This window comes from Zootoca vivipara, chromosome 15 (genome assembly GCF_965207765.1).
Source record: "Zootoca vivipara chromosome 15, rZooViv2.hap1.1, whole genome shotgun sequence".
NCBI lineage: Eukaryota > Metazoa > Chordata > Lepidosauria > Squamata > Lacertidae > Zootoca > Zootoca vivipara.
In genome coordinates this window covers 35,860,826-35,886,508 of record NC_142598.1, presented here as the reverse complement: position 1 = coordinate 35,886,508, position 25,683 = coordinate 35,860,826, and the positions used below count along the sequence as shown (strand labels likewise).

The 25,683-nt window shown below is 47.7% G+C and overlaps 1 protein-coding gene across 2 annotated transcripts in view; it reads right to left on the bottom strand.

Moving 5' to 3' along the window:
* Positions 1-25,683, bottom strand: part of SVEP1 (sushi, von Willebrand factor type A, EGF and pentraxin domain containing 1) — a 137,424-nt gene that overhangs the window by 87,561 nt on the left and 24,180 nt on the right. For both annotated transcript variants that reach the window (XM_035140342.3, XM_035140343.3), the window contains exons 4-6: positions 19,838-19,996; positions 17,347-17,526; positions 5,671-5,850 (exon numbers count right to left, since the gene is read on the bottom strand). In XM_035140342.3, the coding sequence (XP_034996233.3) occupies positions 5,671-5,850; positions 17,347-17,526; positions 19,838-19,996 (519 nt within the window). The remainder of the gene's footprint in view (positions 1-5,670; positions 5,851-17,346; positions 17,527-19,837; positions 19,997-25,683) is intronic.

The window sequence follows — 25,683 nt, the reverse complement described above, 5'->3', positions numbered from 1 at the left end:
TACGAATTGAGAAGCAGAGACTAGAGTGTGGGGCAAGGCAGGTGGAAGGAGGCCTTGCCTGGTGAAGTCTCTCCCCTCAAAGTCCTTCCTTCAGGAACAGCTCCCTTATGAGGACTCCTAGGGCCGGAGGATGGGGCAAGGCAGGTATCAACTAACAGCATTAAGTGTTTCTTTATGCTGAATGCACACGCACACTTTGACACATCTTCCCATGTGCTGGTTAGTTGGAAAAAGGTGTCTGCAAGTGTGGCTAAGTGCCTGAATACAACATCACGGGACCTGGCAAGTTCAGCAGATAAATCTGAATTTCAGCAATGCCAGACTGATGCCAGAAGCAACAGTAGGAATGAAAGGCACTGCATTGTCCAGGACCCTGTATTTATGCCTAGTTTACATCAACGGTGCTCAGTTTGTTTCGTGCTAAGGATACAACGAAAGTGGGCCATATGCCCGAAGGACTAAATCTCAATCTAGTTTAGACGTATGGACTTAATCTATTACCTATAACACTTCTACTAATGATAGTGAAATATACTCGGAGTCGAGAGTGAATTTCATGCTCTTTATTCAGCTCATAGTCATCAAGGAGGAGAAGAGAAGACGAATGGCTCTTTTCCCAAAACCATCTGCTTATATACATTATTTACACAATGGGCCTTGCGTGATTGGCTACTTCAGGGCTACACCTGTGGGCCAATTATATTGTGGATTGACTTCTGCCTGCAGCCTGATTGGCTGCTCCTACAGGCCAATCAGGTAGCAGATTCACTTCTGCCAGCCGCCTGATTGGCTGCTCCAGCAGGCCAATCAGGTTGCGGATTCACTTCCACCTGGAGTTGGATTGGGTAGCTCCCGCTGATTCTGAATCCTATTGTTCTAGGATTCAGCTCAGTACATAACACCCCTCCCCTCTAAGTTCCAGTCCTGCCCGGGAAGTTGCATTCGTAGTCCCCAAGGTCTGCTGGCCGCCTCCGTGTGCGTTGTGGCCTGGGGTGTTCCTTGGTCAGGGGTTCTGGTTCTGGCCCGTGTTCCGAGGCTGCTGGCTGTGCCGGGGCTGTCTGGTCTGGCGCCACTGAACCACTAGGTTGTAGCTCTGGTTCCGGTGTCCTTCCAGCCTCGGGGCGCCCCTCTGTGCCTACTGCTTCTGCTTCCCCTGCCCACCCCTCTCGCTCTACAGGCCTCACTGCCCTGCTGTCCCCTTGGGACCCCTCTGTCCCGCTCTCCTCCCGGGTTCCTCCTGGGAATCGTCGCCGTAGCTGGTCGCAGTGGCGGCGCCAACATTGCCCCCCTTCCGTTAGTACCTCGTACGACACGGGACCGGTCACCTTGGTGACTGTGGCGGGTACCCATGCTGGGCCTGCCCCAAAATTCTTTGCATACACTGGGTCCTGGGCCACAAATGTCCGGGGGTTCCTGCCTTTCCCCACCACTACCTCATCCTGAGCTCTGTCGGGGTGAAGTCGGTCCAGTCTAGTTGCAAGGCGCCGGCCCATTAGTAATTCAGCTGGGCTCCGGCCCGTCGTTGTGCTTGGGGTGCTGTGCTGTGCTAGAAGAAATGTGGCAAGGCGGTATTCCCAGTCCCCTTGTGTCATGCGGCGGAGGCTGTCCTTGGTGGTCCGCACCATGCGCTCCGCTTGGCCATTGGTGGCAGGGTGGAATGGTGCTGAGCGGATGTGGCGGATGGCGTTCTGCGCTGTGAAGGTCTGGAACTCCTCTGACGTGAATGCGGTTCCATTGTCCAAGACGAGGGTGTCAGGGAGCCCGTGGGTCGCAAACAGCTTACGTAGTACCCGGATGGCTGCCGCCGTAGAAGTGGATGGTACCAGTGCGACCTCCAGCCATTTGGTGTAGGAATCCACCACTATGAAGAATGTTTTTCCCTGGAAGGGGCCAGCGAAGTCCACGTGCAAGCGTGACCATGGATGTCGGGCGGACTCCCAGGGCTGGACTGGGGCCCTTGGGGGATCCGGGCGGGATTCTTGGCAGGTCTGGCAGTGTTGGACCCAGGCCTCTATCTCTCTGTCAATCCCCGGCCACCACACATAACTCCTGGCAAGGGCCTTCATCCTCACTACCCCTGGGTGTGTCTCGTGTAGGGCTGTGAGGACCCTTTTGCGGAGGGGCTGGGGAACAACAACCCTGCTTCCCCATAACAGGCACCCCTTGTGGGCCGACAGTTCATGTTTGCGGTTTGTGTAGCCAGCGAATTCTGGCCCGGGGCTGCTGCTGGGCCATCCTCGCCACACCCAGTCCAGGACCCGGGAGATGACCCTATCTTTTGTGGAATGGTGCGCAACTTCTTGTGCCTGAATGGGTCGGTCGGGAAGCAGCTCCAGGGTCATAACCTCTTGTGCAGGCGCTGGGTCGGGGCCTGTTTCTGGTAGTGGTAGCCTGCTGAGGGCGTCTGCGTGGCCCATCGCCTTCCCAGGGCGGTGGATTAGTGCATACTGGTAGCCGGCAAGGAAAATTGACCACCTGAGGACACGTGGAGACAACACTTCGGGAGTCTGCTTCTCAGGGGCAAACAGGCCAAGCAACGGCTTGTGGTCAGTCACTATGGTAAAGGGCCGCCCGTACAAGAAATCATGGAATTTTTTTACGCCCTTCACGATTGCCAGACCCTCCTTGTCAATCTGTGAGTAGTTTCGTTCGGCTGCAGCAAGCGTCTGGGAGAAGTATGCCACCGGCACCTCTCTTCCATCCGGGAGTTGGTGTCCCAGGACAGCGCCGATGCCATAGGGAGAGGCGTCGCATGCCAGCACCACTGGCAGCCTCTCGTCGAAGTGTGCTAAGACCGAGTTCGAGACGAGCAAGTCCTTGACTGCCTGGAATGCGGCCCTTTGTCGCTGGCCCCACACCCAAGGGGCCCTTTTATCTAGGAGTCTGTGTAGGGGCTCCGCTACCGCTGCCTTATGGGGAAGGAAGGCATGGTAAAAGTTCAATAGTCCCAAGAATGACTGAAGTTCGGGCTTGCTCTTGGGCGCTGGGGCCTCACAAATGGCCCGTACCTTGTCACCGGTTGGATGGACCCCTTCTGCGTCCACCTTAAATCCCAGAAAGTCCACCTGCGGCACTCCCAGTAAACACTTTTCCCGCTTCACCTTGAGGCCCGCCGTCTGGAAACGGTGCAGGACGGAGCGGAGGCGGTCCTCAAATTCCTCTGGTGTGGGCCCGGCGATCAGTACATCATCGAAGAAGGGGGTGACGCCAGGAATCCCTTTAAGGAGAGAGTCCATTAGATTCTGGAATATGCCTGGTGCCACGCTAACGCCAAATTGCAGCCGCTTTACTCTGAATGCCCCTCTGTGCGTCACAATCGTCTGAGCCTCTGCTGTGGCTTCGTCCACAGGCAACTGTTGATACGCTTGGGCCAAGTCCAGTTTGCCAAAGATTTTTGACCCAGCCAGGGTGGCGAGGACATGGCTGACCACTGGCACTGGGTATGCATGGGCCGTGAGAGCCTTGTTTATGGTGCATTTGTAGTCTGCACAGATGCGGACCGAACCGTTAGGCTTGACGGGTGTGACAATTGGAGTTTCCCAGGGGGCGTTGGGCACCGGCTCCAGCACTCCTTGCTCCACGAGCCGGTCCAATTCCTCGTCTATGCGGGGTTTCAGGGCGAACGGGACCCGGCGGGCCTTGTGTCTGATGGGTCGTACAGCGGGGTCTAGCTGTAGGGCAATGGGGGGTCCTGTATATCGTCCCAATGCCCCATCGAAAACCCCTGGAAACTCTTTGCATATGGCGTCCACGTCCACTTGTAAGCTAGTGCGGTTCACCCCGGTAACGGCTAGCCCCAGAGGTCCAAACCATGCCAGTCCCAGTAAGCTAACGTAGGGGCCCTTAACTACCAGCAAGTCCAATTGTTGCTTTCGCCCTCGATATTGCACCCTGAAGGTCCCCACCCCCATAGTAGGGACCTTACGTTTCTGGAAGTCCCGGAGGGTGAATGGGGCCGGCCTTAGTTTGGGACCCCCATTAGGGCACAGTTCCCTTAATGTTCGGGCCGAGATTATGGATAGAGTTGAACCCGTGTCCAGCTCCATGCGGCATGGGGCTCCCTCTATCTGTACCTCTATATAAATTTTCTCTGTGCTGGGATGGGGCAACTGGAATACCTGGTAGTCCGTGATCTCCGTTGAGTTGCCTTGGTGCATGGTGCCGTGTGACCTGGGGCTCCTGGGTCGGTCATCTGATGCTTGTCGACGGGTGAGTCGAGCCCGACACACCCGGGCGATGTGTCCCAATTTTCTGCACTGCCTGCACTCTGCGTTGCGGAAACGACAGGTCCTCCTCTCGTGGTTCTCCCCGCAGCTTGCACAGTTCCCTCCTTCTCGTCGAGGCTGCTGTGGTGTGTGTGCTGCTTGAGTGCGCCGCTGTACTCGGTGTACTTCCTCCCTGTCAGATTCGGATTCGTCGGTGAGGTCTTCGTGGTAGACCCTCGGTTGGGATGGCGGGGCCGGTCGTGCCTCTTGCGTTGACCTCTCGGCGGCTTCGGTTGCCAGGGCTTCCTCCAGAGCAATCTGGAACGTGAGGTCTTTTTTGGCGTAGAGGCGTCGTTGCAACATCTCGTCCCTCAGGCCACCGACGAGGCGGTCACGAAGCATGTTCTCCAATTCTGAGAAGTTGCATAACCGGGCGGCTTGGCGGAGGGAGGTCACAAACCCAGTTATGGTTTCCCCCGGGGCTTGCCGCTTTGCGTAGAAGGCATTTCGGCAAGCTACCACCGAGGGCTGTGGTGAGAAGTGCTCCCTAGCTAACAGGACCAGTGGTCGGGGAAGATGGGAATTGTAGTCCAAAACATCTGGAGGGCTGAAATTTGGGGGTGCCTGGTCTGGACTTTGAAGTCATTTTATTTTTACTTGTCATTTCGTATTGTATTGTTTAATTAATGTTTTGTAATTTTAAATTTATGTGGAGTGCCTTATCTGAGTGGATGGAGCAGCTGAGTAATTTCGTTGTTCCCGCAGGGGGGCAATGACAATAAAGATTATCTTATCTTATCATCTTATCTTATCTTAATCAAAGATAAATTAATGAAGAATGTAATGCAACAAAGTTTGTTCAATTATCTGTTATCAAAATAACCAGTTAAAGAAAGCACAACTCCCTTAGTAGGGTGATATGTAGTAGTAGCTTTCCTTCATTTGAATGCAGCCAATGAGCATGAATGTTTAGAGAGCCAATCAGATGTTATGAGCCATCAAAGCTCGGAACAAAAATTGTGGAAACATTTTGGAAAAAGTGTATTTCCGAGGTTTGATGGCTCATTAAAAAAATTATAATTATACTACATTTTTTCTATGAGCCATCAAACCTCGGAAATACACTTTTTCCAAAATGTTTCCACAACTTTGGCCACTGGTGTATATTTCTTTTAAGAAAATGGTTGTTGGAGACAACAAATGAAAGCAGTGTAACAAGTTGTGTGATACAGTGTATAAAAACTGTGAATGAACTTCATTGTTGGCACCTGTCTCTTGAGAGACAATGGAGCGTCCCTCCAAAAATATCCGTTTATGTTTTGCTTTCCTTTGAAAGAAGTTTTGGTAGTTGTTGCATTGCAATTGCTGGAAGTTTTGGTTTTGTGATCAGCATTTTGTTGTTTAAAGTAATAAACCCTGGTTAAGAGTTGTGTTCAAAAGGGACAGTAGCATAATGAAAACATACCCACACACTTTGGCTCCTTCCCATCCCACTGAGAGTTGCTTTGACAGGTGAGTTTGGAGCTTCCTTCTATTTCATACCCCTCATCGCAGGTCATCAAGCACACAGTCTTATACGAGATCCCACTCAGCGAGCAGTTAATGTGCCCATTTTGAGGGGCGAAGAGTTTGGGGCATGTGCGAACTGCAGAAATTAAAACAAGTCAAGTATATTAACACTTTTACTGGGAAGCAGTTGAGCAAGACATGCACACAACTTTCCATCTTTTTCTCGGTAATCATTATTGCACGCTCTGGCAATGAAACCACTGGCAACAGATGCTAAAAAATGTGTTCAGGTTTGGGCTGTTGGATTCCGTGCATTTTAAAGATCAGAAAATGCACATACAACATCTAGAGACCTGGCCCATCAAATACGCATCCAGGGTTGTCGCAAATTGCAAATGCAGGTCGCTAAACCAAATAACATTTCCTTGAGATGCCTCAGTGAACAAGTCTTGGAGCTTGAGTGAGGACAGAGACAACTTTCTGCTAAGTCCAACTGGCTTGTAACCTTGGGTCATTTGCATGAGCAGTCTGGAGCATTCAAAACCTGTTTCCTACCTCATCCCGGCCAGAATCTCTAGCAGAACCAGCCCAGAGATGAGGTAGAGCGAAGCACCCGCCTCAGGGCAGTGGAAATCATACAAGAGGTGGTATCCTGGCCACCCCATAGCTTCTGCTGCTGGTAGAAAACCTGCCTTTTGCCGGATTTTGGGGAGAGGAGAGGTGTTCCAGTATGCTGTATTGCTGCTTGTCTTCCTGGCCCTAGAGCAGGGAAGGCGAGCGCAAACACCTAGCAAAACACCCCTTTTCTTGCAAAGTTCGGTAAGTGTATCTGAAGAAGTGTGCAAGCACACGAAAGCTCATACCAAAATATAAACTTAGTTGGTCTTTAAGGTGCTACTGAAGGAATTTTTTTATTTTAGTTCGGTAAGGGTTTGTGTGCTCTGGTGGCAACAGAATGGCGCGGGGGGGGGCATGAAGTGGCACATTCCTGTTTTGCTTCAGGTGGTGAAACGGGCTCTGAGAACGAGAATGAGAACGAGGGAGGTGTTCATGGTGAGTTCTGGCACCTCTTTTTCTAGACTGTTTGCTTGGAATCCTTTATTTATTTGTTTCACTAAAGCGATTATCAAATAGGAACTGAGATGAGCACAAGCGCAGAAATGAATTCATCCAGAGAAATATACACCTTTTTGACAGCTCATTAGCAGATAATATCCTCTGAGGTATCAGTCATGTTAAGTCAGCTGCACAAAAATATGGTTGCTTATCTGCCACCGACAAGATGTGACCCCAACAACAGCAGCAGCAGCAGCAGCAGCAGCAGCAGCAGCAGCAGCAGCAGCAGCAGCAGCAGCAGCAGCAGCTTCTCTCATTCAGGGAGAATATTACAGGAAGTTTTGCTAACAAACCTTTTCAAACAATTGAGGAACAGAACAGAATACGAAGTGGCAAAACCAAACTTCCATCTATCATCTGTGCACTGGGAATGTCACATTCCGGAAAGCTATCTTTCTCCAACCCCAACCCCCCCTTTTATGAAACTGCATACTTACACACTCTCTCTCTCATATATATATATATATATATATATATATATATATATATATATATATATATATATATATATAAATATATTTTAAGAAGCTTGGCCCCTGGAAGCACATTATGCAATTTTTATTGCAGCTATGTTTAATTTGGCAGGCTTGCTTATTTCTGTATAACCTCTTTATAAGAAAGAGGAAAAGCATCTAGGATTCTTTAGAGATTTGGTGCCAAGGATTTTTTTTAAAAAAAAAAATCTGTGGAAGAATTAAGGCTCATCATGAGATTCCTCCCGCCTTCAACATCTCCCAGGGCAATTTTAATGCCTTTATAAAACCCTGTGGAACAATACCCAGACGCACACACAAGCACAGACTTTTGTAATCTGTTGGATGTGCCTAAGTAATATCTCTTGCCTGTTGTTTCTTCTCCAGCAGTAAAGCCAAGAGTCTCTGGCAATTTCATCTATCGTTATTAAGATTAAACGCCAAATATCTGAGGATGCTGCAAATCCTTATTAATCTCACACTTTGCCGAATTAGTTCTTGGAATATTCCGGCTCACTGAGCAGAAAAGGATCTCCTTAACAGAACATGGGAGAAACTCTGCTGTTGTCTTTTCCATCCTCTTTATATAGGAGTCCTTGTCTATAAGGGGACTTTGTTCCCACTTCATTTACTATAGCCACACTGGATTTCTAAAATTTATTTTAATTACTTGTACAGTCATACCTCGGTTTACAACCGCCTCGGTTTACAAACACCTCGGTTTACAAACACCGCGGACCCATCTGGAATGGATTAATTCACTTTCCTTTACTTTCAATGGGAAAGTTTGCTTTAGATTAAGTACGCTTCAGTTTAAGTACAGACTTCCAGAACCAATTACACTCATACTTCGGGTTAAGTACACTTCAGGTTGAGTACTCCGCGGACCGTCTGGAACGGATTAATCCACTTTCCATTCCTTTCAATGGGAAAGTTGGCTTCAGTTTAAGTACGCTTCAGTTTAAGTACTCCGCGGACCATCTGGAACGGATTAATCCACTTTCCATTACTTTCAATGGGAAAGTTCGCTTCAGGTTAAGTACGCTTCAGTTTAAGTACTCCGCGGACCGTCTGGAACGGATTAATCCACTTTCCATTACTTTCAATGGGAAAGTTCGCTTCAGGTTAAGTACGCTTCAGTTTAAGTACAGACTTCCAGAACCAATTGTGGTTGTAAACCGAGGTACCACTGTAGTGCATTTGGGGTTTTCCGCACAGATCAACGGAGCGCAGCCAAAATCAGAACGAACAGCTTATCTCAGCCCTTGTGAATGCAGAAATGGAATGAGATCTAATTCAGGCACACCCTTCAGTTTTCCTGCCCCTTCCTTCCTTCTCTCCAAACACATAGACATTTAAATGTGCGTGCATGAGCACATGCTCAGGAGTCTAATTTTGCATTCATTGGCCTGGTTCACATTTCATGCTAGGCCAAACCATGATGCTCTGGGAGAGAAGATTGTAGCTACTTTGTGTCATGAAATACTACTCAATATTGAGCTAGAGCAGAACTCCAATGCATAGTTAGCAGAGTAAAAACTTAAAACACGTTGCAGGATCCCCCCCAAAAATAGACCAGAGGCAACTGCATTTCATCCAGCAGAGCTTTACTGCTACTGAATGCAAATGAGCATAATGATCACAAATCCAATACACTGAATTAAGTAGAATAGGAAAGATATCTACACATCAGATCAGTACTTTCTGCACTAAGAAATGCAAAATGTGATGTATGAAAGTGAGAGCTGGACCATAAAGAAGGCTGATCGCCGAAGAATTGATGCTTTTGAATTGTGGTGCTGGAGGAGACTCTTGAGAGTCCCATGGACTGCAAGAAGATCAAACCTATCCATTCTGAAGGATATCAGCCCTGAGTGCTCACTGGAAGGACAGATCGTGAAGCTGAGGCTCCAATACTTTGGCCACCTCATGAGAAGAGAAGACTCCCTGGAAAAGACCCTGATGTCTGTGCACCAAAGCAGCAAAATGACTGGGAAGAGAAGCAAAACAACTGAGAGCTCTACTCTGGGGACCTGTGCTCTCAAACACTGACATTAAGCCATGGTTTGGCTTAGTACGGCCTGCAAACCAGGCCACTGTGAAACGAGGACTTTCCCTTGCTGCAAATTCGGTGCACAGACAAAATAAAACTGACAGATTTAGGTAGCATTTCTCCATGAAAGGGAAATATTATTATTTAAAGGTAAAGGTACCCCTGATCGTTAGGCCCAGTCGCGGATGACTCTGGGGTTGCGGTGCTCATCTCACTCTATAGGCCGAGGGAGCCGGCGTTTGTCCGCAGACAGCTTCCGGGTCATGTGGCCAGCATGACTAAGCCGCTTCTGGCGAACCAGAGCAGCGAATGGAAACGCTCTTTACCTTCCCGTCGGAGTGGTACCTATTTATCTCCTTGCACTTTGACGGGCTTTCGAACTGCTAGGTGGGCAGGAGCAGGGACCGAGCAATGGGAGCTCACCCCGTCGCAGGGATTCGAACCGCCAACCTTCTGATCAGCAAGCCGAAGAGGCTCAGTGGTTCAGACCACAGCACCACCTGTGTCTTTACTTTTATGCTATTGCCGTGTAATTTACACATGTGCTAATATGTCTAAGCACTGCTTGTCGCACTAGTGACATATTTTGGCTAAGCAAAGCAGGCACAGCAAAAGGATGAATGTTTAATGCTGCAAGTTAACATAGCCTACGACCGGCATTAGCATCCTACTGCTGTCCTTTCAAATGCAGGTGATAAAAAGCTGGGAGGGCGGTTTGTGTTGGGATTAATGCGATGGCTCATGAAACTTCTCCTTTGATCACTCCTTAGACCAGCGTTTCTCAACCGCTGTTCCGTGGCACACTAGTGTGCCGCGAGACGCTGGCTGGTGTGCCGCGACGTGCGGCGACGAGAAGGGCGATTTGCATTGTCACGTGCCTGGCGGCCGCCAATACACAATGCTGACCCACCGGAAAGGAAGCCGGCCGGGTCACGATGCGGGGCGAGCGCAGCTCTCAACAGCCACCACCACGGCCTCGGACGTGAGAGGCGGCCGGCGGGTGCTGATGCTGCTGTTTGTCTCGCTCTCGCTGCTCTTGCTGGCGGCGCCCGGGGCTTGATCGGCGCGAGGCCGCGGGCCGACAAGCAGAACAGCCTCCGGAGGGCAGCCAGCAGCGTCTACGAGGGAGTGAGCGGCCTCTTCGGCGAGGAGCACGTGCTGGCAGAGAAATCAGCGGCTTGTGAAGCCTTATTACAGGAGATTGCAACCAACACAGCAATTGGCAAGTGTTTCTTACAGTCATAATTCACTGAGATTTAGGATTTACCCCACAAACTAAACTGGTCTCTCTCTCTCTCTCTCTCTCTCTCTCTCTCTCTCTCTCTCTCTCTCTCTCTCTATATATATATATATATATATATATATAGTCAATATAGGCACAGAGTTAAAATTTTTAACTTTTTTAATGGTGGTGTGCCTCGTGATTTTTTTCATGGAACAAGTGTGCCTTGGCCCAAAAAAGGTTGAGAAACACTGCCTTAGCTTACCACATGCCTTATCAGTATATGAATGGAGGATAGTACTCAGAGCACATGCTTAAATTCAGCATCGCTCCCCTAAGCATACTCTCCAACTCCCGGTAAGAAAAATCCGGGATCAGCAGCGCCGCGGCACTGGAAGTCGCTTCTACGCATGTCTGGACATGCGTAGAAGCAACTTCCGGTGCCGGTGCTGCCCGATTTCCGGTGCCCAGACATGGGCAGAGTGGCACCCGAAATCGGTTCTGCGCATGTCCAGACATGCGCAGAAGAAGCCTCCCTGGCAGGTAGGAAATCCGGGGGATTTACGGGATTTTTCTCTATTCGGGATAACAGAGGGAAATGGGTTTAAATATGGGGGTTTCATGCAAAAAAAGGGAGACTTGGCAGCTATGCGCCTAAGAGCCATGTGCCGTGGAAGGGAAACGAACAGAAATTAATCAAAAGAGTTATCTCATTCAAAGAAAACTAACAGAAAATGAAGATAACAGTACAAGGCTCCATTTGTTACCCAAGGCCAATACTTCCCTAAAAATAAAAAGTGAAATCCATACTAATCGACTTCCCCCCTAAACCACAATTTCCCAAACTCGGGTCTCCAGATGTTTTTGGACTACAACTCCCATCCTCCTCCGAAGCGTTTGTTTAGACAACGCAACCTGGACAACACTTGCAGCTTGCAGAGGTAAATAGGCCTTTGCTGTAACAACTGTGCCAGAGGCCCAGCATGACACATTTTTTAGCAATTGTATGATATGCAACTTCTAAAAAGAATTTTCCAGAGGTTTCCCCAGTGTTCACTGTTAAAGAAGCACCTGTCTATATAACATAATAATAATAATTCATTATTCATAACCCGTCCTCCTGGCTGGGTTTCCTCAGCCACTCTGGGCAGCTCCCAACAGAATATTAAAAACACACTAAGACATCAAACATTAAAAACCTCCCTTCAGATGTCTTCTGAAAGTCAGTTGTTTATGACATCTGATGGGAGGGTATTCCACAGAACAGGTGCCACCACTAAGAAGGCCCTCTGCCTGGTTCCCTGTAACCTCAATTCTTGCAGTGAGGGAACCGCCAGAAGGCCCTCGTAGCTGGACTTTAGTGTCCGGGCTGAACGGTGGGGGTGGAGACGCTCCTTCAGGTATATTGATTTCAATTAGTCTATTCTGAGTAAATGTTCATTGAATACCACCCTTTCAATTCTACATTACCTTTCTGCTGTCAGTAAAACTGGTAGGATATGCTAAGTAACATTTGGAGCTAGCTCTGTATTCCACTCAAATGTTGGTAGCAGACCTAGTAGAAGCATATGTGAAATTGAAGAAAGGCAGAACTGATTGCTATCAGTAAGTTTCTTGATAATTAAAACAATACTTTTCATTTTCTACTAAATAAATAAATAAATAAATAAATAAATAAATAAATAAATAAATAATAACAACAACTTTATTATTTGTAACCTGCCTGTTGTGTATTGAGTCAAAGGATTTTATATCTGTATTATTATTGTCTGTATTTGCATTAGGATAAAGTAACTGCCTTTTGGTTCCAGAGGGTACAGCTACTATTGGTTCATTTAAGCTGCTGTATTTGGATCCTCTGTCTTATTGGTTTCCTCCAAAAGGCAGCACTGTGATTGCTTGATATTGTTCCCTCCAAAATGTATCCCTTCCTAGCTAGTCCCCTGTCCCTATAAATGTAGCTTTCCTCTCCTCAGTCTTCAGTCTTGTTCACTTTAATAAAGAGCTGTTACTAGAGAACTGTCTCCAGCATGTTTTGTCAAGAGAGCTGAAATCACAAACCCCACGTCACAACAACTGGCGACGAAGGTGGGATCCGGAATGCTGAGGAGCGGTTAAACACAACCCTGCCTCAGAGTCCGGATTGCAGCTGAGAACAAGACTCACTGGCCAGCTGAGAAGACGACCCTGCCCGCTAGGACCATGGAGAGTCCAAGGGTATTGGAGCCCTTCCAGCCATCAGAGCCCCACACCTGGGAAGACTACGTCGAACGCTTCGAGTTCTTTGCAGTGGCTCAAGGGATCACCGATGCCAGCAAAAGAAGGGCCACATTCCTGAGCTACTGTGGGCCCGAGACCTTCAAGCTGGCCAAGGCATTACTTGCTCCAGCGAAGCTGAGTGAGACATCTCTCAAAGATATTCTTGCCTGCCTAACAAGCCACTTGGCGCCTACTGAGACCAAGATGGCCCGGCGGATGGAGTTCCATAAGAGGCAGCAGCATGCTGGGGAGTCTGTATCCACATTTCTGGCTGAACTCCGGAAGCTCGCTCAGCACTGCGGCTTCCAAAATCTGGAAGAGACTCTCCTGGATCGGTTTATTGGTGGTCTGAGCAGCAAGAAAGCCAGAAGACGCATCGTGGCTAAAGAAGAGGTTACCCTTGCTTCAGCCTTGAAAGAGGCCACCGCCACGGAGAATTATGAAAGAGAGGAGCTTGATGCCAGTCGCAAGGCCACTAAGCCACAGATAGAAGTTGCGCATGCCATGGACGAGCTAGAGGCTACTCCGAGCCAGAGCCCAGTCCGTGGGGTCGAGTCGGTGCGTCAGGCCTGCACAGTGCACAGAGATCGCCGAGGCAGTTGCCCAGGTTGTGGCGGAAACCAGGTTGTGGCGGAAAGGAAGAGTTGTCGTTTCAGGGATGCTATCTGCCGGACGTGCGGAAAGACGGGTCACATCGCCAGGGTCTGTAGATCGGCGGCGTCGGGAGCGACAGGAGCACCTAGACTGGAGCATCGCAGACCGCCCACAGCAACTCGTTTTCTAAAGGACTGCCACTACGTAACGGAGATCAACGGGAGGGCCGTGCAGTTTCCAGCGCAAGGCAAGGCACACGTCAAGGTGAAGATTGAGGGTCAGCAGTGCGACATGGAGGTGGACTCCGGATCCGCATTCACCATCGTGTCGGACCAGACCGCGAAGACATTCTTCCCCAGGGGTAAGTTGCCCCCTCTGGAGCCCTTTCCGGCAACCTTGCAGTCGTACTCAGCAGGCCGCATCCATGTTATGGGAATGTGTGCCGTGAGAGTACAGTTCCGGGACAAACAGGCTGTACTCAAACTGGTGATTGCGAAGGGCAGTCGCCCCAGTCTCCTGGGCACTGACTGGTTCCCTGCCCTGGGACTGAGTATCTCAGGGCTTAATTCAATCCAAACCTGCCCTGAGATGAGTGAGGTATTATGCAAGGAATTTGCTGGTCTCTTTAATGGAAAACTGGGTTGTTATAAAGGGCCCCCAGTTGACTTCGAGTTGGACCCCAGGGTGGCTCCAATCCGACTCAAACCAAGGCGAGTGCCATTTGCACTGCAACCCAAGATCGAGGCAGAGCTGGATAAATTGGTCAAGCAGGGAGTTCTCTCACCCGTGGACTCTGCTAAGTGGGAGACTCCAATCGTCACACCCCTTAAAGCAAATGGGGAAGTCAGGATATGTGCAGATTACAAATGTACTATCAATAAGGCACTCAGGGGAAACTCATACCCCATTCCAGTCGTATCACATCTGTTGGCTAAACTGGCTGGGGGCAAGGTGTTCGCCAAAATTGACCTGGCACAAGCTTACCAACAGCTGCCAGTAACCCCACAATCAGCGGAAGCACAGACTATTGTCACACATAAAGGGGCGTTCAGAGTTAACAGATTACAGTTCGGAGTTTGTGTGGCCCCAGGGATTTTTCAAGGGCTCATGGAACGCCTGTTAAGAGGTCTGCCGGGGGTCTTGCCATTTTTTGATGATGTTTTGATTGCTGGAAAAGACCCACAGGAACTGGTTGCGCGTGTCCGTGCAGTGTTGCTCAAGTTCAAGGAGGTGGGGTTGCAACTGAAAAAAGAAAAATGCAGTTTTGGGGTGCCAACTGTGGATTTCTTGGGGTTTAAAATTGATGCATCAGGCATCCACCCCACAGATGCTAAGATTAAGGCCATCATCGAGGCACCACGACCACAGAACAAGACGGAGTTGCAGTCATTCCTGGGACTTATTAACTTTTATCATTCGTTCTTACCCCAGAAAGCTTCGGTAGCTGAACCATTACATAGACTATTGCAGAAAAAGAATGTGTGGCGATGGGGGCGGGAGCAGCAGAAGGCTTTTGACTCCTTGCGAGGAATGCTGAGTAGCAGGAGCGTCCTTGCTCATTATGATGAGTCAAAGCCGCTGGTCCTGGCATGTGATGCCTCTCAATACGGTCTGGGGGCTGTGCTGAGTCATAGGGAACCGGATGGGTCGGAAAAGCCCATCTCTTTCTATTCCCGTACGTTGTCGCCCACAGAGCGCAACTATGCTCAAATTGATAAAGAGGCACTGGCTATTGTGTCCGGAATCAAAAGGTTCTATGATTATTTGTACGGTCGCCATTTCTCCATTGAAACGGACCACAAACCACTGTTAGGGTTGTTCAACCCAAACAAACAAACGCCACAAATTCTCTCCCCCAGAATGTTGCGTTGGTCAATATTCCTGAATGGGTTCCAGTACACCTTGACCCATGTGCCGGGGAAACAGTTGTGCCATGCTGATGCGCTGAGTCGATTGCCCCTTCCTGGCGGGAGCAATGAGGATCCTGCTCCGGCGGAGCACATTATGATGCTAGAAACACTTCCGGGGGCTCCTGTAACAGCTACGGATATAGCTGAGAAAACTAGGAAAGATGCTGTTCTCTCCCGTGTGCTCACTTGGGTGGGGAGGGGGTGGCCAGGTGGTCCGCATGAAGAAAAATTCAGGCCTTATGTGACAAGGCAGCACGAATTGTCCATGCATAAGTGTTGTCTCCTATGGGGAGATAGGGTGATAATCCCAGCACCACTGAGAAACAGGGTTCTTGAGACGCTTCACATGGGACACCCGGGAATGGTCAGGATGAAGTCGCTAGCCCGATCTTATGTGTGGTGGCCTGGAATGGACCAGAACATAGAACAATGGGTACGAACATGCAAGGCATGCCAAGAGGTGCGGCCAGAAGTGGCCAGAGCACCAGTCCACTGGTGGGAGCAGTCCAGGACTCCCTGGAGCCGGCTGCACATAGATTTTGCTGGGCCATTCCAAGGGAAGGTCTTTTTGGTTATCGTTGATGCATATTCCAAATGGTTAGAAGTGGCGATGGTCCCTAGCATGGCATCAGCTGCCGTAATCAAGGTGTTGAGGCAGCTGTTTGCTACCCACGGGTTACCTGAGACCATTGTATCAGATAATGGGGCAGCTTTTGTATCCCAAGAATTCAGGGCATTCTTGGCTGATAACTTTATAAGAGGGGTCACATCCGCGCCCTTTCACCCATCCTCCAATGGGCAGGCTGAGCGCATGGTAAGAACAGCCAAAGAATCCATTGCGCGCTTAATGGAGGGTAACTGGTCGGCTCGCATTGCGCGAATGTTATTTTTGCAGCATGCGACGCCGTGTACTGCGACGGGCAAGTCGCCAGCCGAGCTGCTCTTAGGTAGAAGACTGGTAACGGTGCTGGATTATGTCCACCCAGATAAAATGCCAAACCGTAATTCAAGAGCAACCCCCCAGGCTGAGACTGACACAACAAGGTATCTCGCCCCTGAAGATCTGGTCTGGGTGAGGAACTATTCACGAGGTCCGCGGTGGGTGGCCGGTGTGATCACCCGGGCTAGTGGACCTGTGTCCTATTATGTGACCTTGGAAAATGGGCAAGTTTGGAAGAGACATATAGATCAGCTGAGGCGCCGGGCGCTCAGCAGGGAGGAGTCAGATAATTCATCCCTGGCTAATGACGCACAGCTGCAAGACCAGAGTGAAAATGGTCCAGAGGTACAGTCACCAGGGGCTTCAGCAAATGAACCAGGGTCTGCTAGTCCTCATGATGACGAGGTACAGGTCGGGGACCCTGAGATGTCTGGGACTCCATCTGTTCCTGATGAAACCCCTATAGCAGCCCCTCCACCACAGGTAACACCCAATCCAGAACCTGCAACACCTGTTGTCAGGAGATCAGGTAGAAGTTGTAGGACCCCACAGTACCTGAGGGATTACGTCTGCTGTGCTCACTAGGGGGGAGGGGTGTTGTGTATTGAGTCAAAGGATTTTATATCTGTATTATTATTGTCTGTATTTGCATTAGGATAAAGTAACTGCCTTTTGGTTCCAGAGGGTACAGCTACTATTGGTTCATTTAAGCTGCTGTATTTGGATCCTCTGTCTTATTGGTTTCCTCCAAAAGGCAGCACTGTGATTGCTTGATATTGTTCCCTCCAAAATGTATCCCTTCCTAGCTAGTCCCCTGTCCCTATAAATGTAGCTTTCCTCTCCTCAGTCTTCAGTCTTGTTCACTTTAATAAAGAGCTGTTACTAGAGAACTGTCTCCAGCATGTTTTGTCAAGAGAGCTGAAATCACAAACCCCACGTCACAACACTGCCCATGTGACTGGGTTGCCCAGGACACATATCCTGGTAGATTGGCAGAGAACAATAATGAAACCAAGCCAACAAGAGAAAGGCAACAATTCTTTTTCAAAAGCAAAGGCTTCTTACCTCTGCATGTTGTTTCTGAACCAGACCATAGGCCATTGGGCTGACAAAGTCGTATGCTGCTTCCCACAAGGTCAAATCCTGTTTTGCATCGGATTCCACATGCAGCATTGAAATAATTGTTGCAGGTGTTCTGGATAAAATAGCCATTTTCAGGAGGGTGAAGTTCAGGGCAGTGAACCACTAATTGGAGCAAATAATAATTACAAACTGGTTACAGTACAATCCTAAAGGTAAAAGGTAAAAGACCCCTGGAGGGTTAAATCCAGTCAAAGGTGACTATGGAGTGCGGCTTTCATTTCGCCTTCAGGCCAAGGGAGCCAGCATTTGTCCACAGACAGCTTTCCGGGGCCTGTGGCCAGCAGGACTAAACTGCTTCTGGCGCAACAGGACACCGTGACGGAAACCAGAGTGAACGGAATCACCGTTTACCTTTCTGCCGCAGCAGTACCTATTTATCTACCTGCACTGGCATGCTTTCAAACTGCTAGGTTGGCAGAAGCTTGGAGAGAGCAACAGGAGCTCGCTCCGTCGTGGGGATTCGAACCGCCAACCTTCGGATCGGCAAGCCCAAGAGGCTCAACGGTTTAGACCACAGCCCCACCTGCGTCCTTTACAGCACAATCCTATACATGTCTCTTTAGAAGTAAGCCCCACTGTGCTCCACAGGGTTTCACCCAGGAAAACATGGATAGGATTACAGCCTTAATTGTCATCGTTCCATGCGATTCCTAAGCAGGATTTATTTATTTATTAAATGTGTACGCTGCTCTATACCCGTAGATCTCATGGCGGTTCGCAACATAAAATTAAAACTCAAAATACACAATACAAATAAGAACAGAAACAAACCAATAATCCCCTCTTCCACAACACATACAACACATTTAAAAGGGCATCGGATGTCAATCAACCAAAGGCCAGGTTGAAAAGGAACGTTTTTGCCTGGTGCCTAAAGGTGAACCTCCCCGAGGAGAGCATTCCACAAATGGGGAGCCACTGCAAATAAAAAGGCCCGTTCTCATGTTGCCACCCTCTGGACCTCTTGTGGAGGAGGCACATGAAGAAGGGCCTCCAAGGATGATCTCAGAGTCCGGGTAGGTGCATATGGCTTTATAGGTCAAAATCAGCACTGGGCCTAGAAACTAATTGGCAGCAACTACAGTTGGGCCAGGATTGGTGTGCTGTGCTCAAACCAACCAGCCTGGTTTGAGAAACCTGGTCTCTGAATTCTGTACTAGCTGGTTTCCAAGCCATCTTCAGGGGCCGCCTCACGTATAATGCATTGCAGTAATCTAACCTAGAGGTTACCAGAGCATGGACCACAGTAGTTAGGATGTCCCTGTCCTAATAAGGGCACAGCTGGGCCACCAGCCAAAGTTGATGGAAGGTCAAGTGACAGCAAAGGATCCCGGAGTACCCCCCTAGCTGCATGGCCACTCCTTCAGAGCGTAACCCCATCAAGAGCAGGCAACCTCCCTGCCAAGTATCTCGCGGAGAAATCCGGGATTGGCAGCCGTGCGACACCGGAAATTGCATAGACGCAACTTCCAGTGTCGCTTTGCCCATCTATGGGCACCGAAAATGGCTGGCGCTGGCACCGGAAGTCGCGTCTACGCATGTCCGGAAGTGCGTAGACGCAACGTCCGGTGCCGGCCATTTTCGGTGCCCATAGATGGTCAAAGCGACACCGGAAGTTGCGTCTAAGCACTTCCGGACATGCGTAGATGCGTCTTCCGGCGCCGGCCATTTTCTGGTGCCCATAGATGGGCAAAGGAGCACCGGAAAAATGGCCACCGACAGGAGCCAAAATAAGGGAGATTAACGGGAGAGGAGCTGAAACATGAGACCGCCGGGAAACGGTAAGGAAAAACGGGGGTTTCCCGGGAAATACGGGGTACTTGGCAGCTATGCCTCCCTGCCGTCCGGTCTAGGGAACCACCCACTAACAGTGCCTCAGTCTTATCTGGATTGAGCTTCCAGCATTTCCACTGCCTCACCTGGAGAGGTAAAGGAGAAGTAAAGATGTCAGCATATTGCTGACAACGCACTCCAAACCTGTGGTTTAAAAAAAGAAAATAAAACATTGTCCCTATGAATTTGCACCACCACCATTCTACAGCAAATCTCATGAATGAGCCAAAAGATCATTTATGCAGCCATAACAATCCAAGCAGCTTTCCTATTCAAGGCAGTGCTCTTTTTCAGCACTTGACATGAACTGTGAGTTCATCCAAGCACAAATCCTGTCCTAATGTACACGGGTTTTATGGAGATACGAAGGGGATCCTTGTCAGATAAATCAGTTTGGAAAGGAAACCTTCATAAGAAAATTGAAAAACAAACAAACAATCTTCACCACTATCTTAAAGAGTTATTGATCATGATGTTAATGTTTTGGGGGAGTCTCTCTCTCTCTCTCTCTCTCTCTCTCTCTCTCTCTCTCTCTCTCTCTCTCTCTCTCTCTCTCTTTGAGGATGGGTGAACAGCTTACCTTCACAAGTCTGGCCCCGAGAGTGATACCCTTCCTTGCACCTGCAGTCCTCGACAGAGGTACTTCCTGGTGGAGAGGTGTGATTCTCATCAGGACATGAGATGCAGGTGCTAATCCCACCTGGTGAACCTTCAGGCTTGTAGGTCCCTGGTGGGCAGGCTAGAAAGCAAAGTAAGGGCAATGAAATCCAAGTCAGGATCCTGTGGAACGCCCTCCTATAAGATGTCAAGGAGATAAACAACTACACAACTTTCAGAAGACGTCTGAAGGCAGCCCTATTTTGTGAAGTTTTTAATGTTTGATGTTTTATTGTGTGTTTTTGTGTGTGTTTTAAGCCACCCAGAGTGGCTGGGCCTTTATTGTTTTTGTTGCTGTTGTTATATTTCAGTATTTTTAGTGTTCCTGACTTATTTACCAAACTGGAAGGCAAGATATCTTAAGTACACCACTTGGCTTTTTCTACTTCATTCCACCACCTGCCCAGATTTCTTCCCTGCTACGCCACAGACTGCTGCCCTCATCCCCTTTCTCAGTAACATTTGTAGAGATTGCTCTAGTGCAAAGAGATGAGCAACGTGAAGAGAATGCATTTAAGAGGTTAAATTCCTGGAAACGACATATTTAAAAATGCATTTATTCAGTGAACTCAATTACATGGGGGAATAATCCTTAAATAGCATTTTCCATACCTGATGGTAATAACTGGTCAGATTAGCGAGTTTTACGATTTGCACTGCACTGCTAATAGACCTTTAGAGGCCTATTAATGTGCTCTCATTTTTACACAGAGTAAACCTGCACACTAAAAGCTTTCGGGAGACCTAAGGTAGGGACTGGGGAAATTCTGGGGGTGGTTTAACAAGATCAAATCTCTGTACCAAGGAGAAAGGAATTCTAAAGGGGACGGCGACACGTAACTGATAGGGTTGCCAGGCTCAATAGAGGACAGGACTTCTGTGCCTTTAATTGCCCTGCTCTCTTTTGAGTCTGGAAACCTTAAAGAGAAACCAGCAGACCCTCTGCTTGGAAATTAAACAAAGGGTCTGCTGGTTTCTCTTTAAGGTTTCCAGACTCAAAAGAGAGCAGGGCAATTAAAGGCACAGAAGTCCTGTCCTCTATTGAGTCTGGCAACCCTAGTAACAGATTATGGTGCTGTTCCACCAAGAAAGCTCAGTATACGCTGTGAAATAAGAAGGCAACAAAAACCCTAGAACATCAGAGTATTCCCTAAAACTAATGTTTACACGTGAAAATAAAAATCTGAACAATCCACGCATATTATAATCAATACAATAATATTGGACAATACTAGTGTGGAGCATCAATATTGATATCCATTTTACACTCATGTTTCTTTATCACAGAACAAAACAACAGTCAGTGTGCTTACTTTCGAATGTCCCCGCCTGATTTTCATTGCTTTAAAGGCAGAGGTAACAAGCTTCCATCTAAGCAGGTTTACTTAGCTTAGATCAGTTATCCCTTTAACACAATTCAGCTAACCTTTAATTCATAATTATGGAAGTCAGGGAAGAATAGCTTTAAGTTCAAAGGCTGATTCATTCTTTCATTGCATAAAGTGGAAACTAGGCTAGTAACTTTTAATATAAAAAGGGTAGTACTGGTATTTATTACAAAGTAATTGATACAGAATCAAAAGGCAGAAGCTTCCACAAACTCACCCTTAATGCTGAGCTTTTTTGCAACTGATGTATTGCAGGCTTACAAAGGTTTCTTAAAAACATTTAGCAAAGTGCTGAATTATGATACACGCATTAAATGCATAATTATACCATAATTTGGAATGTTCCTGTTCAGCGTGCCAGTCAGCCCTGCCTTTTTCCAGGATAGGCATCCCAGTGCTTTTATTCCGGGGGGGAGGGACACAGGGGGATGCATAACTCTAAACGTTTTGTGAACCTTTATACTTTTGTCCATTTAGTGTACCATATATTCCGGCGTATAAGATGACTGGGCGTATAAGACGACCCCCAACTTTTCCAGTTAAAATATAGAATTTGGGATATACTTGCCGTATAAGAAATACGACGCGGCGTATAAGACAACCCCCGACTTTTGAGAAGATTTTCCTGGCTTAAAAAGTAGTATACAGTATTTATTTTTCCCAATTTGAACTATGAAATGGTGATTTTCTTGAGTCAAAATTAGAGTACCCCTAAACATTTTTCAGGACGCAGGTGACGCTGTGGTCTAAACCACAGAGCCTAGGGCTTGCCGATCCAAAGGTCGGCGGTTCAAATCCCTGTGATGGGGTGAGCTCCTGTTGCTCGGTCCCAGCTCCTGCCAACCTAGCAGTTCAAAAGCACGTCAAAGTGCAAGTAGATAAATAGGTACTACTCCAGCGGGAAGGTAAACAGCGTTTCCGTGTGCTGCTCTGGTTCACCAACTGAACACGCTCTGTCCTTATTGGGCTGTATTTTGGGTTTCCCCAATAAGGTTTTATTCTAAAGATTTTTAGAATCCGTTCTGGAAGACCGTTCGACTTCCAAAACGTTCAGAAACTGAGGCACAAAGGGCGGCTTCCAGTTTCAATGGAGATAATTGGGGGGGGGGAATGCAGCGGAAGCCGTTCGACTTCTGAGACGCGTTCGGAAACGGAAGCATTTACGTCCGGGTTTTCGGTGTTCGAAAACCGAAAAGTTTGCCTTCTGAGAGGTACGCACACAAAAGGCACACCTGTGTTGCTTAAATGAGAAAATGGTTGTTTGTACCCATTGTTGAAGGCACTGCTATTGTTATTATGGGCTGCAAAAGAAGTAACCCCAATAAATAATTTTAAAATGCATCCCCCCCCTTTTTTTGGCTCATGAATTCTGAATATATATCCTAGGGACCAGAGAAGAAATACCTAAATATTGCTCAGGCTTCCCTTTGCACTGAAATCTTCCATCTTCAAACAGCATATCCATAGTTTTGGCTGTGAAGGCTTCAGCTTTCATTCTGACAAGGGATACTTCATACACAGCATTTGATCAATGGAGTAATTCAATAAAGGAGACATGAGTGCACTCCCAACATTGTGAGGGATTACCAAATCACCCAGCAATATTTTTTTAAAAATATTTTTAAAAATTCTGTGAAGAGTTGTTCAGATAGAAAGCTGCTAGGATTACAAAAGTATTCAAGTGAGCGCATCTCGTTAAATATTTGATATATAGGTCTTGTACAGCAATTGCAAATGAAACATCTAACATGTCTACAAGGATCAGGGAAGATTTGTGCTAAATCCAATCCCAGCATGTACTATATAACTCTTGCATATTTCCTGTTACAACCAACAGATGCTCTGCATTGATTTCAGTCACGGCTAATTCTTTCTCTTTCGGAAACTCTCGTGTATTGCAACACTGCGTTATGAAACGGCAAACTACTTACGAGGCACAAATTGGGCTTTGTAAGAGCGATATTAGTTTGCCTTTGCAGCACCCTGCAGAAGAAATTCTAAATCACTTCAGCCTGAAGTCACTCTGAGTGCCTATTGCAGGTGAAATTTTTCGTAGGGGAACAGTTAGGGCTGGAGGCACCAACTTGTGAAGGTGATTGGGGGGGGGGAGGCATCGATGTCATGGCGTCCTGATGTTGTGCACATGAGCATCGTGTTTCCCTCCCTAAGCCAGGCAAAAGCTTCCCAGGCTTTGGGAAGGAGGCAGAAGGGCTCTTGGATCTGTTGAAGCATTGCACCTCCCTAAGCCAAGTACAAAGGTCCGTATAGTTAAAGCTATGGTTTTCCCAGTAGTAATGGAAGTAAGAGCTGGACCATAAAGAAGGCTGATTGCCAAAGAATTGATGCTTTTGAATTATGGTGCTGGAGGAGACTCTTGAGAGTCCCATGGACTGCAAGAAGATCAAACCTATCCATTCTGAAGGAAATCAGCCCCGAGTGCTGATTAAACATTAGGAAGAACTTCCTGACAGTAAGAGCTGTTTGACAGTGGAATTTGCTGCCAAGAAGTGTGGTGGAGTATCCTTCTTTGGAGGTCTTTAAGCAGAGGCTTGACAGCCATATGTCAAGAATGCTTTGATGGTTTTTCCTGCTTGGCAGGGGGTTGGACTGGATGGCCCTTGTGGTCTCTTCCAACTCTATGATTCTATGATTCTATGCTCGCTGGAAGGACAGAACCTGAAGCTGAGGCTCCAATACTTTGGCCATCTCATGAGAAGAGAAGACTCCCTGGAAAAGACCCTGATGTTGGGAAAGATGGAGCGCACTAGGAGAAGGGGATGACAGAGGATGAGATGGTTGGACAGTGTTCTCAAAGCTACCAACATGAGTCTGACCAAACTGCGGGAGGCAGTGGAAGACAGGAGTGCCTGGCATGCTCTGGTCCAGGGGGTCAAGAAGAGTTGGACACAACTAAATGACTAAACAACAACAACAAAGCCAACTACAAGCTTCCTGAGCTTTGGGAAGGAGGTGCCAGGGGAACATTTAAGCGACTAGCCTAGTCCACGAACTGCACGCCACTGAAAGTTACATGCAAATTTTAAAAAAGCAAATGCAGATAACGTTGAGTTGGGAGTTTGGACATGTTATAAGTTTAAACATATGCCTACATTTATGTTTCAAAATGAAAATATGACAAACTCAGTAAGCTGTCATTGCCTTTAGGAGTTTGGTGTGAAATGTCTAGCCTCCCTAAGATGCCATTGATTATCTAACTCTGCTGCTCAACAACAATGTTTATATTTCTTAGAACCAACATTCCCAGTCACTAGAGACGGCGCAGTGCCGGAAACAGCTGAGCTTAAAGCTTGAGAACATGTGCCATTTAAAATGTTTGTTTACTTAGCAGCCAAGGGTCAGATGGTTTAAATTAGCATGACAGAGCTGAGGCCCACGTGTTCAGGCATTAGAAAACACAGAAAGTCAAATGGTGCTTATTCCCCTTGTTATTCATGTAATTGTGCAAGAATGCAATTTCATTCTTCTTCCCAGTCCTTGGCTGTATAAATATGCCATTCTAATTTTATAATTTCCTCTAATTTTATACCGGTAGTTTCCTCTAAAAGTTCATACGTACTTAAAAACCAGCATAAAATAGGAAAGCACTTCCACAAGCTCATGAAATTAATGTTCATTCTAAATAGAAAATCAGAACTTACATTTCCCTTCCCACCTGCCCGTGTGGACAAAGTTCGAACAGTTCACCTCAAAACATGGAGCATTGCAACAGAGTGCACAGTCAGTCTTTCATTATTTCAGTTAGAATTGAATTTGCACAAAGAAGAGCCAACAGTCCCATTATGTTAAGGTTTGTGATGTGTTTTTTCATCATTCTTTGAGCTGAAAGAAACCTTCATGAAATAAACAACTTGAAAAACATGGACGCCAAATATGTTCCAAACTTCATCAAAAGCTACTCACTGATAGATACTTGCATACCTGCCAAGTTGCTGTCAGAGAAATAAGGGACCGGGAGTAGCACTGCCGCCATTTGGGAACTGGGCGGAGCATGCTCAGAAGTGACTTTTGATGCTGCTTTGCCCAGTTCCAAAATGGCCTCCGTGCCAGAAGTCGCACTGCAGCCATTTTGGAACTGGGCAGAGCAGCATCAAAAGTCGCTTCTGAGCATGCTCCGCCCAGTTCCAAAATGGCCGCCGCGCCAGAATAAACCGGGGGGAAAAATCCGTTTTTCCAGCTAGGAACAGCTGGAAAAATGGGGATTTCCCGGGGGAAATGGGAGACTTGGCAGCTATGTACTTGGGAGCAACTAGGTTCCTAACTGGTTTACAAAATGGTGCCTACGGTCTTGAATCAACAGGGAAGATTTCATTTATATCAGTGACAGTAGCATGTCAACAGGAAATGCAATCAGGCCCCCATA